The sequence below is a fragment of the Rhea americana genome, unplaced genomic scaffold, assembly GCF_003343005.1.
Source record: "Rhea americana isolate MKP2758 unplaced genomic scaffold, rheAme1 scaffold_82, whole genome shotgun sequence".
In the NCBI taxonomy this organism is placed as follows: Eukaryota; Metazoa; Chordata; class Aves; order Rheiformes; family Rheidae; genus Rhea; species Rhea americana.
Genome location: NW_028187001.1, coordinates 1,680,738 through 1,695,581, shown reverse-complemented (window position 1 = coordinate 1,695,581; position 14,844 = coordinate 1,680,738). Strand labels below are relative to the sequence as shown.

General features: G+C 36.2%; 1 protein-coding gene across 1 annotated transcript in view; it reads left to right on the top strand.

Annotated features, from left to right (window-relative positions):
• Positions 1-14,844, top strand: part of CTPS2 (CTP synthase 2) — a 78,090-nt gene that overhangs the window by 20,884 nt on the left and 42,362 nt on the right. The window contains exons 11-14 of the mRNA XM_085323143.1: positions 1,678-1,766; positions 2,553-2,647; positions 3,584-3,646; positions 4,199-4,242. Coding sequence (XP_085179269.1) covers positions 1,678-1,766; positions 2,553-2,647; positions 3,584-3,646; positions 4,199-4,242 — 291 coding nt within the window. The remainder of the gene's footprint in view (positions 1-1,677; positions 1,767-2,552; positions 2,648-3,583; positions 3,647-4,198; positions 4,243-14,844) is intronic.

The window sequence follows — 14,844 nt, the reverse complement described above, 5'->3', positions numbered from 1 at the left end:
CGAAGGCAAATTCAAAGTCCTGCATCTGGGACGCAATAGTCTCATCGCTAGTACAGAATGGGGACTGACTGGCTAAAAAGCAGCTTCCAGAAGAGGACATGGAGATCCTGATGTAACGTGAGCCAACAGTGTGCTCTTGCAGTAAAGAAGGCCAACAGCATCCTGGGCCACACTATTAGTGAGAGCGTAGGCAGCAGGTTTAGGAAAGTGACTATTCCTCTCTATTTAGGACTTGTGAGACCACGCCTGGACTGCTATATTCAGTTTTGGGCTCCCTGTACAAGATACTCACTAACATACTGAAGGTCAGGGGAAGGTCACCAAGGTCGGGGTTGAAGTGCATAACAYGTGAGAAGAGGCTGGGAGAAGCGGGTTTGTTCAGCCTGGAGAAGAGGAAGCTTTCTTGGGGATATCTTAATGCTGCGTACAACTGTATATGCCTTCACTCTTCTAGAGTCAAGCTCCTTTCAGAAGTGCACAGCAAAAGGTTGAGAAGCAACAAACCCAATTAGGAACACAAGAAATTCTGACTTAATGAAAGGGGAAAAAATTACTGTGAGGGTCAAACCTTGGAACAGAGGCCCAGAGAAGCTGTGAGATCTCTGGCCTTGGAAGTAATCAAATCTTGACTGGAAATGACTATGAGCAACCTGCTTTGATGTGATTTGAATAGGGTTTTGGGCTAGAATCCCAAGGCCCCTTTCAACCTGCACGATTCTGTAATTCTGAATAGTGTCTTACGCTGGCACAATGGAAAATTTTTATGATATGTAAATAACTCCATATTATACTGCTAGTATAGAGTAATAACTATTTATGGATGCTGTTACTCTGTTGCATTTTTTGATACCTTTTGGAATATTTGCTAGAAGGCAATCCTACCGTATCTGGAAAACTTCAGACAATCTTTTCCTCAGTTTCATTTCTCTGCACACAAATGAATTCTGTCTTTTTTTTTTTTTTTTTATGGTGGATGGCTTATAGCGGGATGTTATTAATTATGTTATTGTCAGAAAAAGACTGTGTCAAAGCCAGGAATCAAACCATGATCTTTTGTCCTCAATGCAGTACTTAACCACCTAATCCATTTGCTCTCTTGGTACCACTGGAGCCATGTTTGTTAATGGCAATAAAGACTGATGCAAAGTCTCCGGTACAGCATATAATGAGGCTGGCTCCCTTTGTGCCATTGATGTTTTCAAGCTAATCCACAGTAGTGCCTTTCTTGGCAGGCTAGACGTTCTAGGTTTATCTAGTTTTACAATAACATTAGATAAACTGTGATACTCAAGAGCTGTGAAAATGAACATCCTGGCCACATCCCAGTTGGATGTCAGAATAGTGTCAGCACTATCCCTCAGTTGGTGCCTTGATTTTCATAGGAAGCAGATCTGGGCAGCTGTAGAGCACTCTGACAAGTCTGCTTGCCWGGAGACTAGGAGAATGAGGGCTGAGGCAGGCAGCACTTTCAGGCTACGTGCAAAGAAGCGGAGGTGGATTGCTACAACTACTCAGAGCAAATACTGGGTCCTCATTGTAGTTATTACAGGTCTGCTGGGAAATTCACTTGAAAAGTGTAGTAGGTCTGTCTTATTGCTATAGAAGTTTGTTTTATAAAAGTATGCTGCTTTTTCTGTGGAAGGAAATACTGTTTTATTGCATGTTTTTCTTTCTTAGTACATAGATTCGATAGAACTTGAACGTTCTACAGAAGTTGAGAACCCAGTGAAATATCACCAAGCATGGCAAAAGCTGTGCAAAGCAGAGTAAGTGGCATCAGGTATTCTGTATACCAAACGTGGACTGTGATTTAATATATATGATGTAAAATGCTTCAGTCAGTCATTTCTCAGTGCATCCAAACTTGTGTTGCTTATGGAAGCAGATGGACTTGTATGTGATAAGCATCAGACATAGCAAATTACAGTGTCAGGCTGTATCCTCAAACTCTGTTTTAATCTCTTTAGACAAGCTGCAATGTTTTGAACAGGTAGGCAAAATACCTTCTTTAGAGTGTAGGTCAGTTGTCAATAATTTTTCTTTGTCAATATTTATCACAGTAAAAGGTGGTTAGATAAAAACTGCATTTGGACTAGTAAATGCTTGTGACGCATGGCAAACCTCTTCTTCTGGATGTCATCATTGTCAGAATTTCAGTTTATATGTGGAAGTGGATGTTATTATCAGTAACCAAAATGCATTCATTTATTTAGATTTACTTAATAGCCATCAGGTTTTGCTGTTAGGATCCTAAAGTGATGAATATTCAGCTAACTTATTTAAGCAATGTGAATTGTGCTGTAAAGGATGAGATTGGCCAGATAAGAACTAGGATGAGAAGATGAGACAGAAATCTCTAAATTTGGATCTATATTCTGTGTATTCTGTATGGTAATACAAAACAGGCATATCCATGTTGAATTGAGGAATTGGAATGTATTTCCTGCACTATGCTTGCCTTGTTGAAACTTGAAAATGTTTCTTATTGCATGGACTTCTTTTGCTGGCTTGATTTTACATGTCGGTCAATTTATATATGGCTCTCATTACAGTGGCATTTTGGTCCCGGGAGGGTTTGGAATTAGGGGAACAGAAGGCAAACTCCAAGCTATCTCTTGGGCAAGAACAAAGAAAAAACCTTTTCTTGGTAAGATAATGAAGGTTGGAAATTGTTGTGAAGGTTGGAAATTGTTGTGTTTTGGAGATGTATAGCAAGCTAATTGATCTGGTTTTAAAAAACTGTATAATTGTAAAAACCAAAAAAAAAGTCTGCTGGAACAATTGAGTGGGCTTATTAAATGATGTGGTCAGTGAGTAAAATGAACTATAGCAAGGGAGGATTCTGTCTTGCAGAAGTAGATGTCCTGTTGTGAAATCTGCCTTGTAAGTAAACGCCTGTGATCGTGTACCAAATGGCTGTACAAAGAAGGAATAAAAAGACTGTCCCTTCTGCAAAGGCTTTATTTGATGTTTTATCTAGAAAACCATTCCTTCTCAATATAATTAAAACAGCATCATTACAGTTGCTAATCATTGTAAACAAAACATAGATCTCTATGGACATATTTGTTATATTAAATAATCTATGTTGATTTAGTGATATATCTTATTATGGTAATGTCCAAAGAACCCCTCTGGCCTATGAACTGTGCTGTTTGTGTAAATGCCTCTGAAGCTTTGGCTCCTGCTTTAGATTTTTTACAATTTTATAATAATAGTGACTACTTTAGCTAGTTGCCAAAGCAGAATTTATATTTGGACATACTGAGGCTTTTGGCTTTCATTTAGCTTTACAGTAATTATTGCTAAAATTAATGGGAAGAAAAAGCTCAATATTTTTAAAGTGTTTAAAGCACATAATTATGCCACATATATTCACAGTATGCCAGGTTTTAATTTTTCCAAGTGTGGATTTTACACTGATTGGCCATTTTTGTTGTTTTAACTTTCTGGAAGGTGTGTGTTTATACATTGGGTACCAAGATTTCTAAGCAAAAAGTCAAGTTTAAGACAGATCAGACAGTACCCTTTCAGTCCTACTCTTTATCTTGTTAAATTCTGGGGGTTTTGTTTCCTCTTACAGGAGTGTGCCTGGGAATGCAATTAGCAGTTGTGGAGTTTGCAAGAAACTGTCTAAACTGGAAAGGTGGGTTCTGTATGCTAGCATGGATATGATTTGCTCAGAAGAGATTTTATTGTATATGTGCAATGTATTAATCAATCTAGTATATAGGTCTTACGAACATTAGATACTTAGCTCAAAATGACTATGTTGCAAGAACTAAGCGTTCTGTGCTACCTTTCTATACAAAGGAATAGGAACTTCTGTTACGCAAGTTGCATGAAAACTGCTCTTTGGTCTCAGAAGCGTAGGTGAAAGCGTGTTTCAAGTTAACCTCTACAGTATTTCTCTGAAGCATGTGAGTGGTGTGGAGTAAAAATTGAGATGTGGTTTTCTTATTTGTCTTCACATTCTTGCATTGGTTGGAGTGGCCAAACCATAGCAGTTCAAGTAGTAGTGACTGAGATCCCTGCGGTGGCTTTAAAAGTACTGCAGCATGTGTAGTATTTCCACCTGTGAAGTTTTAGCTGGAAATGCACACAAGCCCTAAGAAGTGCCACAGAAGTGTTCTGGTGAGTCTTTAATGCCTGTAGAACAATGGAAGTATATTGTGTTTGTTTTGAACTTCTGTTTCAGATGCAAATTCTACAGAATTTGACCCTGACACAAAAAACCCTGTTGTAAGTACTGATTTTTCTCTTGCATGTTTTGTGAACATACTGTTGTATTAAAAGGTAGTTAGTTACCTCTGTTTAAGTTAAAGACTCTTGAGGTATTCTATGTGTTAGGTCATGAAAAGGTATCTGCTATCCTTATTCAGTAGTGTTTAAAAGGTGCTTTCTTTTGCATGGTCCCTTGCCTTCACCAGCTCAGATCTGGAGTTTGCCATAGTTTTATTTTCATATTTTTTGTAATAATTTCCTTGGTTGTAGACCAATCTTGGGACTAGAGAATAATGATTAAGTTGGCTTTRCTAGAGAATGAAATATAAAGGGAAGCTGGAAATTGTAGAACAAAACTGTTATCAAAATACAAATTCATTTTAAAAAAAAGAAGTACAGGGAAAGTTATTGAAGAAAAGTTGTATTTCCTTTATTTAAATAACTTTAACTTTTATTCCCAAATTTGCATCTCACAGTCCTTTTGAGAAAAATTTCAATGCTGTAGATTTGATAGGGCTCTTTGTATGGTATGCCAGTGATGGAATTTTAGACTGGCTTTTTTCCAGATGATTCCTAGTTCACGAGAGTGTGATATAGCATTTTTATAACGGTAAAACTTGTGAATGATTTGTAAGAGAGTTTTTGAGGAAATGAAAAAGAACAGAAAACTACATGTGTGAAATGAAGTAGTATCTTACTGTAAGATGTAATCTTCTGTTTCAGTGATTAATTAGTGAATTGTTCATGATAAACTATTGTTTCTATATCTGTTTTCTTCAAAGGATTTTTTTGGGGGAGTTTGAAAGTAAAAATATGTTTTTGTGTCATCTGCTTAGTTTGCAAAGTACAAATGGGAGAGTTTTAAAGCATTTGACCTGTTTGATAATGTTGTTTCCATGTATTTTTTATATGTAATGGGAAAGATAATCTAGCCTGAACTTGAACGTAAATCAGAGACCTTCAGAGTTTTAGTCAGTTTGAGACATGCAGCTAAAACTTGGTGAGATATGGAAATATTCTCGGATGGACAAAACACTTAAATGTGATGCCAAATGMATCAAATTGGAAGAGGTCTTTTTTCTTTGTCCTTTTTGCGTATATTGGAGAAGATACCTTTTCTTTGAAAGGGTCAACTTGTTAATAGCAATATATTGCAAAATATGGAGGATTTTGAAAACTTACTGCAAATTTTTGGGTGGTATAGAAGGCTGATTCTGGAACACCTTTGGCTGTAGTGCTTTTTGGTGCCAGTTTTAGATGTGCAGGATATTCCACTGTTGCTTGGTAGGAGAGAGCAGCATATCATCTTCTGTCAATACTATATATTTATTCAGTTGGCATACTTCACCCACTAAATAAAAAGTGACATCTTCAATTTTTAAAGATATTTAGCCTTATTTCTCTAGTAATTCAAGTTGCTCTGCTTCAGTAGGCAATAGTTAAAACATTCTGTTGAAGTACTGATTTTTTTTTAAGCCTTTGATCAGCTGACTGGATGGGAGAGGAAAAGCATGGGTAAAGTGGAAGTTGTATTTCCTGTTATTTTTAAGAAAGAGGAAAAATGAAGTTCAGATATGCAGTTTGTCAAGGACACTCGGGGGCAACCATAGAATATGCAACTTTTTGCCTCCTTTCTTCATTTGCCAAACATTCAAATACAGAGAACACAAAAATTAGTAGATTTTATTTCAGAGTATGATTAAAAGAACTGCTGCATGTGTAAAACTTGCTGCATTATTTACCTTTTGATTTTTAACCTCTGAAGGATGCTTTCAATTTTGCTGTGCATCTGTGGAAACTCGAAACTATTTTTTTTATTAAAACTGAGGTCATGTCATCATGTGACTCAAAATTACACAAGGAAAATACAGATATTGCAAGAACTTTGAATTGATGAGAAATGACTTTTTGGTAACTCCTCTCAACTAAAATGACACGTTATCGTACTACAGAATAACATTATCTCTTTTTGTGTGAGGTTGCTGTTGTGAATTGTTCTGTTTTGAACAACAATGAGTACACAATTACATATGCAAATGTAGTAAGTTGTCTATAACACTAATGATCTGTGTTATTTTAGCTGTTCAGTTATTTCTTGTTCTATTGACTATTATTACAGCAACGTAACTCAGTCTGGATTCTGCAAAAGCATCCATGAGTCACTTTATACAGGAAGGAAACTCTGTAATCCTGTTTGTTTGTTTTGGAGAATACTCATAGAAATTACATCGATGTACAAATGACTGCAAGTATTTTTAGAGTTGAGGTTTAGCATACTGAGAAAAGGATGATGTACTGGTGTAAAACAGCCAAAATTTTGTTTTAAATAAAATACTAGATGAAACAATATTCTGAAATATAAATACCTATGTAATGAAAACTTAGAGGAAATATAGAATATTTAGTATAGAATTTGAAAATATTTTCAAGGTGTGGATTATAAGCTGTGTCTGAGAGGTCTGAAATCGATATTTTTGTGATCAGACTTATTTAGGTTTAAATTAACAATATGTACTCTGAAGAAAAAACAATGAGCTTTAATTTGACAGTATTTTTTAAGTACTTACCAGAGCATACATGTTGTAGTGGTAAAATATCAATTTAAGGTTTTGGGTCCGATTTTTCTTTTGATATAGACTTGATTTCAGTAGGGAAAATGGTATGTGAGGGCACAGCTATATGAGCACTGATCATAGTCCCCCAAATTCCTGATCTCAGCTTAGCTGATTATTTGAAGGTCGTGTTACATTATATATTTTTAAGTTTCCTGCCCCACTTCCCAGCCTTTGATAATAATGATAGGTAAGTTATTATTGTGCTTTACTGTGAAGAAAACTCTTCAGGAAAGTAATACATCAGCTTGAGAGTAATATTTAGTGTGAATTTTATGTTGCAAATGATCATTTTTAGATTTTCTTTTAAAAATGAACTCTGTATAGTGTCTATACTGCCAATGAGCTTGATTTACTGGGTGACAGAACAAAGGGTTTTTTGTTTTGTTTTGTTTTATTTCATATCCCTTCTGTTTTCTGTTCACTTTCTCTATTATTAAACTTTGATATTTCATTTTTCTGATGAACCTTTTCATTATGTTCTTTGTCAGTTTTAATGTAACTGTATATTGTTCTTGCAAAAATGAATCTTTCTGGAGATAATTCTAACATTTTTTCTGAAGAAGCTAGTTTTAATTCTGGCCATGGTTCTTCACAGCCTATTGCATCTTTTGTAGGATGATGAAATTTCAGATACTGCACTGAGTAAAATAAGTATGTTTTCTATTAACTCTAGAAATTGTGCAGAAATTGATTTTGCCAGTAGGTGACACTCTCATGACATACTTATTTCCTGATGCCCTCTTTTTACGCAGAATGTCAGTATAACCTAATTGAACTCAAAAATTTCTAATATTGTTTAATAGAAGAAAAAGAACATATGCTCCACACTGTGGTTCTGTAGTATTACTTATGCGTGTTGAGCAGCTAAAGGAGCTGTGGAAGCAAATGCTTGTGTGGTATACATAGATTTGAAATCAAAATATTGTTAACTTAAGATAAACAAAAATATCTTCATAATCTATGCAGAAGTAATAAGTATTACGACTTCTTTTTCCTTAAAGAAACAAACTACAGAAACAGTGGAAGAATTTGTGTAGAAGTATGGTTCAGTAGGCTGTTTGAGCACTCAAAATATCGTGCTTGAGTCTCATAACCTTTGAGGTTTCTGTCTGTGCAACACTGGTATGAAGTGGGAAGTGCTTTAATCCTCATTTTATAGAGGGAATTGGAATGTTAATATGGAGTCTCTAATGCATTTGATACCCTTTGCAATTAATTTGAATCTTTAAGACCTCTGAGGATCTGAGTGATTTATCAGGGTAATGAATGATGTTCATGTTAAAATTCATTCCACAGTTTCAAGCTGTACAGTAGCATTAGTGCCTGATCCACTGTATTATTTTTCTTCAAAGTCTATGTTCTCCTATTTTTCTTCTTTTTCACTAACTTCCTCTTCATAAAGTAAATAATCTAGTAACATAATAAAATAAGTAAAGGAAATAAAATCCTATGAATTATTTTGAAAATGCATGCCTCTCTGGGAATTATGCAATGAAAAGGCAAAACTGTGCCACGTGTAGTGAATGTTTTAATTCTAAGCAGCTCAGTTCTTATACATACCTGCTTATTAACAGTTACAAGAGTCATAACAAAAACAATCTGTTGCTTTTAAAGGGAAATGTATACTTAGATGAACATAATATGAAACCAACATGGAATATTACAGTCATCATGCTTAATAAAGTATGTTTTCAATAGCAGTGTAGCAATACTTTAAATATTTTAAGAATTTAAACTGCTTACCGTATGGAAATGTCTCCTGATGTGAATGATGAAAGTGAACTGGGCAGAGTATTAGATAGTATATACTAGGRGATAGTATCCAAATGGAGTGACGTATCTTCTTCCCTTGTATATTTTTTGGAAAATTAATTTGAATTGCTCTACAGGTCAGGATAATAACTCCAGTAACATTTTTGTAGTGTGAAATAAAAAACCATAGTTCTGCACTAATGGGGAAGCAGCTTAGCTGGACAGCACTGGATAGCCAATACGCAAGGAAAACAGTATAAGACTAATCCATTATACGGCAAATACATCTTTATTCTCTGTTTTTTATTATCACAACAAGGAAATCTGTGGGTTTAGGTGTACATATACTGTACATGAACATGAGGCTTTTATCCTTTCAAAGCAGTGAACTTCTTGTTCTTGCAGATGCTTTACTGTCCTGTACCGGTTATCTTTTTTATAATCATCACAAACTCATCAAAGGTGACAGTTCCATCATTATTTTTGTCCAATGATTTAATTATGTTATCAAGTGAGAATGTATCCTGTTGTTTTTATAGGAAAAGAATAATAATAAAAAAAAGTAAGAACTACATATATAAGATACCACAACTGTTTTCCTATAAGGAATATTGCCAAGAAATGATGCAGTCAGTRAAAGTCAGTATTACGTGAAAATGTTACTTGAAGTGCTGTGTTTACCAGTTTTACTGGTTGAACTAGAACTACAGTGCCTGCCATCACCTGCCAGAACTGTTAACGAAAATACAGTAACCATATGAGAAGTATGAGCTATTGTCTGCCTCTCACTTGAATTTCAATGTGTGAATGCAACCTGAGCACTCCTAAAATGTAAATTATGCTATTAAGAAATTCACATACACCAGTGCAAAATGGCAGTGCACCTGTCATAGCCAAACCACCAGGCGGGTTACTTCAGTCTCATGTAGGTAAATTTCATTTAGGTTACATTACAGAAATGAGGAAACAGAGCAGGTGGAACAGCTGCAGCATGCACATAATCACTTTTAAAAATTAATGTGCAATACCACCCACTACTTTATTAGAAACTAATGCAGAGCTCATATAGACTATCTGAAAACATGTTGCTACTTTCAGTAGGCTTTGGACCAGGGCTTGACAATCTCTTTTCTTCCCCTTTCTCTCCCTTTGCTAGGAATATTGTGCTTGCTCTTGCAAAATTCTTTGCTGATGTACTATAGACTTTTAACTCCTCTTATTCATCATGTCTGGGAAGAGTATGTGTAATATTCTGATGCAGTGAGGTATTTTGATTATGTCCTTGAGCAACCTAGTTCACAAAATAATATGAAGACAGTTTTGATTATAATTTAAATTGTTTTCTTTCTTTGTATTGATGTTTTTATGTATATGTATATTTTGCAATGTCCTGCCCTACCTTTTGTTGATCTATTCTGGTGCCAAGTATTTCTGCAAACTGCGCAGAAGGTAGGTGATGTCTAACATCTAGATGAAAAAGATGAGTATTCTTTTTCTGAACGTTGGCTTTTCACCAAATCTGGATTAGTTTTTGTCCTGGGCTGAAACTGTCTATACCAATATGCAAAGCAGTATCTTTCTGAATTTCCCATCATATTTCCTATTAATTTGGGAGTTAACTTCTCAAAGATATGCTTTTTAAAAAGGGGCAAAAATTTAGTTTGTTTCATTGTTATTATTACTATTATTTTTAATTTACCACTTCGTGTTAGTGAAATGACTAAACTGGACTATTGTTACTCTCAGAATATGAGTGTTTACATTGAACTCCAACTTCTTTCAGACCTTTAGTAAAAATTATTTTTGTCAGCTGTCCCAAACATAATATTTAAGGGTTTGTCTAGCAAAGGAATCTAAATTCAGGAAAGGTCTGTCAGGGAACTTACATGAAGTCAGAATCAAGATTTTTTTTCTAGTGCTGTGAAATGTGTATTTCTCTCTCTAGCTAAAATGCTTGGTGGCAATCTCTCTTCTTTACTTGACATCTTTCTCCAATGGCAGACCTTTTATTTTGTAAAGGTGGGAACCTAATCTAGATAGAACTTGAATTTAGATGCCGTACTTTTAAACTTGCCCTACAAGATATATTATTTAGAATGAGAAAAATTCTTTTACATGACTCAAATGCAACATTCTAGGTGAAATTTGGCTGACAAAAAGCTTTAATTTTTGCATTTCATAGAGTTTTGTTATAAAAGCCCTACTTGGATATCTATTTGAATATACTGTTCATTAATATGAATAAAATTTCATAAACCTACCCTTATTTAATGATCATTAATGGAATTGGTGAAATCAAGAGAGGCACAATTATCTGCCCTGCAACAGCATTACCTTTATTTCTTTTTTCCCACTCATTTACTAGGAAGTACAGTGAATATGAGAAGAGTGAAACTTACCTTCAGGTACTGTGCAAATTGATTCTGAAGCAAATTTTTCAGTCCGCCAATGGACAGTGCACTGGTGCTACCCTCCATCAAAGCATATTGGGTGAAATACTTCAAAAGGTTATCACTGAATAAGTGTTCCATGTTCCTCTGATGCTATCTTGAAGAATATCTGAAAACAAGGCAGGCAGTAACAATTCTATACATCAAAATGTTTTGGAAATACCTCTGATGCTCAGTTCATTGCATTACCAACAATGTATAAATGATAAATGTTTAGGCTAGAGGACAGAGGGTTTTTCTCTGTAAAACTAGCTCAGCTCTCGCAGAAGAAAAAAATAAGAAACAAAGATTTGAAACATGCAATACATTTAGATCATGCTTACCTCACTCACAAAATCCAGAGCCTTCAGATGTGTCCAGCAGAAGTGAGAGTCTCAAGGTTGGAGCTACCTTTATAGTTACTTGCTTACTCCAGCTCCACCCTGATTATGAAACTAGCCTTTAGTCAGTGCACTAGTTTTATTGTTCTTTAATGGGTGAAGGAATAGGATATTTTAGCAGTAAGTATAAGTAATTTTTTTTAACATTCAAGTGAGTCACTGTCACCACCACCAGTGCACCTGATGTCGGCTTTCCAGGTCTTTACAGGCCATCCTGGAGAGATTTTCTCTCYTCAGTTTGTGTATTTTACACTTCAAGATGTGCCATACCCAAAGTAACCTGAAAAAGGCTTCTATAGAGATATGCATCGCATTTGTTATTAAAAAAGACGTTTAGAAAACACTAAATAAAAATTTGTTCAAAAAGCCCCCAACAAGCAGATTTATATCTTAAATACGAAGTTTCTACTTGTCCTTTGCATGAGCTGTTAATCACCAGCGCCAAAGCTTGTTCCCTTCAACTTTTGTGTTGTTTTTTAGCACAAGAGAACAATGAAGGTGTTCTGAGATAAAATCGTGGTTGCTAATATTAAGAATCAAAACACCCCGTGATGTGAATAGAAAAACCCTGAGCCATTCCAAAAAGGAAAGGTGAATCCAAGGTACTGAAAAACTGTTCCTTTTTGGGAGCACCTTCATAAGTGGTTATTGTGTTCTCTGAGTTCTGAAATCGTGATGGTTTGTGGGGCATTTTTAGTGATACTCTGCTCAAGTGGCTGATGCTTCATGACCCAGCAAAGGGTGAAGTAGTGCAGCTATTTTTGCATAGCGTGATGGATTGTTGGTTCTGGTTTTGTCTGATGTTGTTCACAATTGTTTCCTGGTGCTTGGCTCTGGACCAACCAACTAGATCTTTGACCCTGTGCTTCCCTTGTTGAGGAGATTTTATAACTCTACATAGTCAAGAACTTTGTGAGCATGTAGGATATAGATGGGTTAACAGGTTTATGGAGCTAGTAAGGGTTTTCCTGAGAAGACTAAGCAAACTTTGCTAGATGAGCCATATATATTTACACCTTGAATTAGCAGCTTTTTTGCATGTCACTTCCTAAAGAATCATGGAGAATAGAATGGTAATGGCCCTCCAGAGATCATCTAATTCATTCTTCCCCTTCCAACAAAGTGGAATTGCTGATATGGATGTTGGCTGTTTGCTAAACCTATTCTTAAGTGCCTTCAGTAATGGGAACTGCACTTCCCTTATATGATCCATTCACTGTGTTTCCTTGTCCTCACTGTTAGTCCTGCTAATATCTAAATTCTTTGCTGCACTTAGGCCATTTACTTCTGTCTCCAGAGACAAAGTGAACAGATTTTCTTCCTTCCTAAAATACAATTCCTGGAGAATCCCCTGTCCATACCTTTTTTTTTGGTTCAGAAATTCTAGTTAGTTCAGTCTTCCTTTGGAAGTCCTGCTTCTTAGACCTGTTGATCTCTTGACTTTCTCCAGTTGTTGACATTCTCCTTGAGATCCTATGTCCAAAGTTATACAGCGTGTTCACTACTCCRAAGGGCTTATCATGGTGCTGCAGGTGTGGATAGTGCCTGAAGCACCTGTTTGATAGAGGGAACCTGTATGCCATTTTGCAGAAAGRTGGCAGTGTACTGATGGCAGGTCTTTCATAGTGGTCACTATATACTGGGTTTGTTGTGGGGAGGAAAATACACGGATTTTAAATTAACTGATTTTAAATCCTGCATAAAAGCCTAGCATTAGAGTGAGGGTCTGAGATCTGTGGTCCAGCATCCCTGGATCTGTGCCTAGTCTAGCTGAGAAAGAAAGCTGGAGACAGACCACCTCCAGTGTTTGTATTTGCCTCAACAGAGAGTCAGGAGCTGTGGCCACCATTGCTAGCAGAACCTCTCCTGCTGTTGCTGTAGATGGTGGTAGCAGTGCAAGCAACGTTTGGGAGTCTAGAACTCTGTGTATGGATTAGGACTGCTCCATATGTCAAAAGGGCTGTGAACTCTGCATTCATCCATGAGGATAAGATAATAAGAAGCCCTTTGCGCTTCTCTTCCCAAACTTCCCCATAAAAAATGTTTCATTCTGCGTCAGTTTCATTTTCCACTTTTGGTAAATGATGAAATTTTTAGTAGCGGTACATGAACAGATCATTTGCTAAGGATCCCACTCCCCACCTGCAAATTGCACTTGCCTAATCATCTGCCTGTGGTAGCCTTAAAACCTACTGTTTTGTCCTTCTTGGAAGCAGTGTCAGGAAGCTGGTATGCTTCATACATACTGTTGACATTACAACAATGTATTTGTGTATTTGCAGAACTTTTTTTTTTTTTTTTTTTTTTTTAAGTATACAGATTATTTGTCTTTATTTGTATCAAAGACACCTCCCTGCCACTTCTCTTGAAGATGTACTGGCTTAGTTGGGGAATTGAATGGGATTTTGAGGGATCGCAATTCAAGGAATTCAGCCCCTTAGACTTGTTAATTTGTTCAATTGTGCAGAATAGCATAATCTATTTTACTGAAGGATCTTCCCATCGAAGTGAGAGATGGATGTCCAGAATTTTATATGATCTGATCAAGAGTCACACAAGAGTTCAGTTCACGCTTAGATGAATGCGTTTTCCTCAGATCAGTCATATTCACAATGCACTGTCACCTATAAGAGGTTAACTGAATAAGACAGTGGCAGAGTTGTACTTTGATCTCCCAATTTCTTGTCCTCTTTTCTCTGTTAGACCACAGTGCCTTGTCCCATGACTTGTGTGGCGTCTCTGAAACCTGGATCAGAATCAGCAATAGGACTTGGTTTGACAGGCCCTTGTTTTGTCTTGGCCATAAGACCACTCTGTGAGACATAACTGCTGCGCTGACTTAGATACAGAATTTATGTACAACTTAGTGATGGCAGAATGATATCCAGGAGTAAGAAACTGTTATCATTGTCCAAGAAGTTGAAAAAGGTAAAAGATAAGAGTGGCAAGAGAGACATATTAGGTGATGTATGGCTATCAAGCAGCAGCATTTTTCTGTGATGAAGAACAATGCTTGTCAACCTTCAAATGATACTTATGCAAGTTAACTCCCCGTATGGATGGAAGCTGCAGTCCAGATTTGGTTGCAGTGTTGTTGCTCTTTCTTTGAAATATGAATATATGTTCATGAATATCCATGACATGGTTCAGTTGGGTTTGCTCTGGATTACAGCAATTGTTTTAGCAAGCCACCATATCCTTTTGAAATTGACATTTGTGTTGTAGCTTAGATGCAAGCCAAAGAAGGAAGTAAACTGTGTTCTCAGTTTTTTAAGGGATGTACATCACATGTATGTCCCTGTGATGACCATATGTTATTTTCTTTTCTGTAATGATGTCTACAGATTAAGAATTCACTCAAGATAGTGTATTGCTCTAAGTATTCCCCTAGTAAACTGGTTTACTGACGTATTTGAAGAAAGC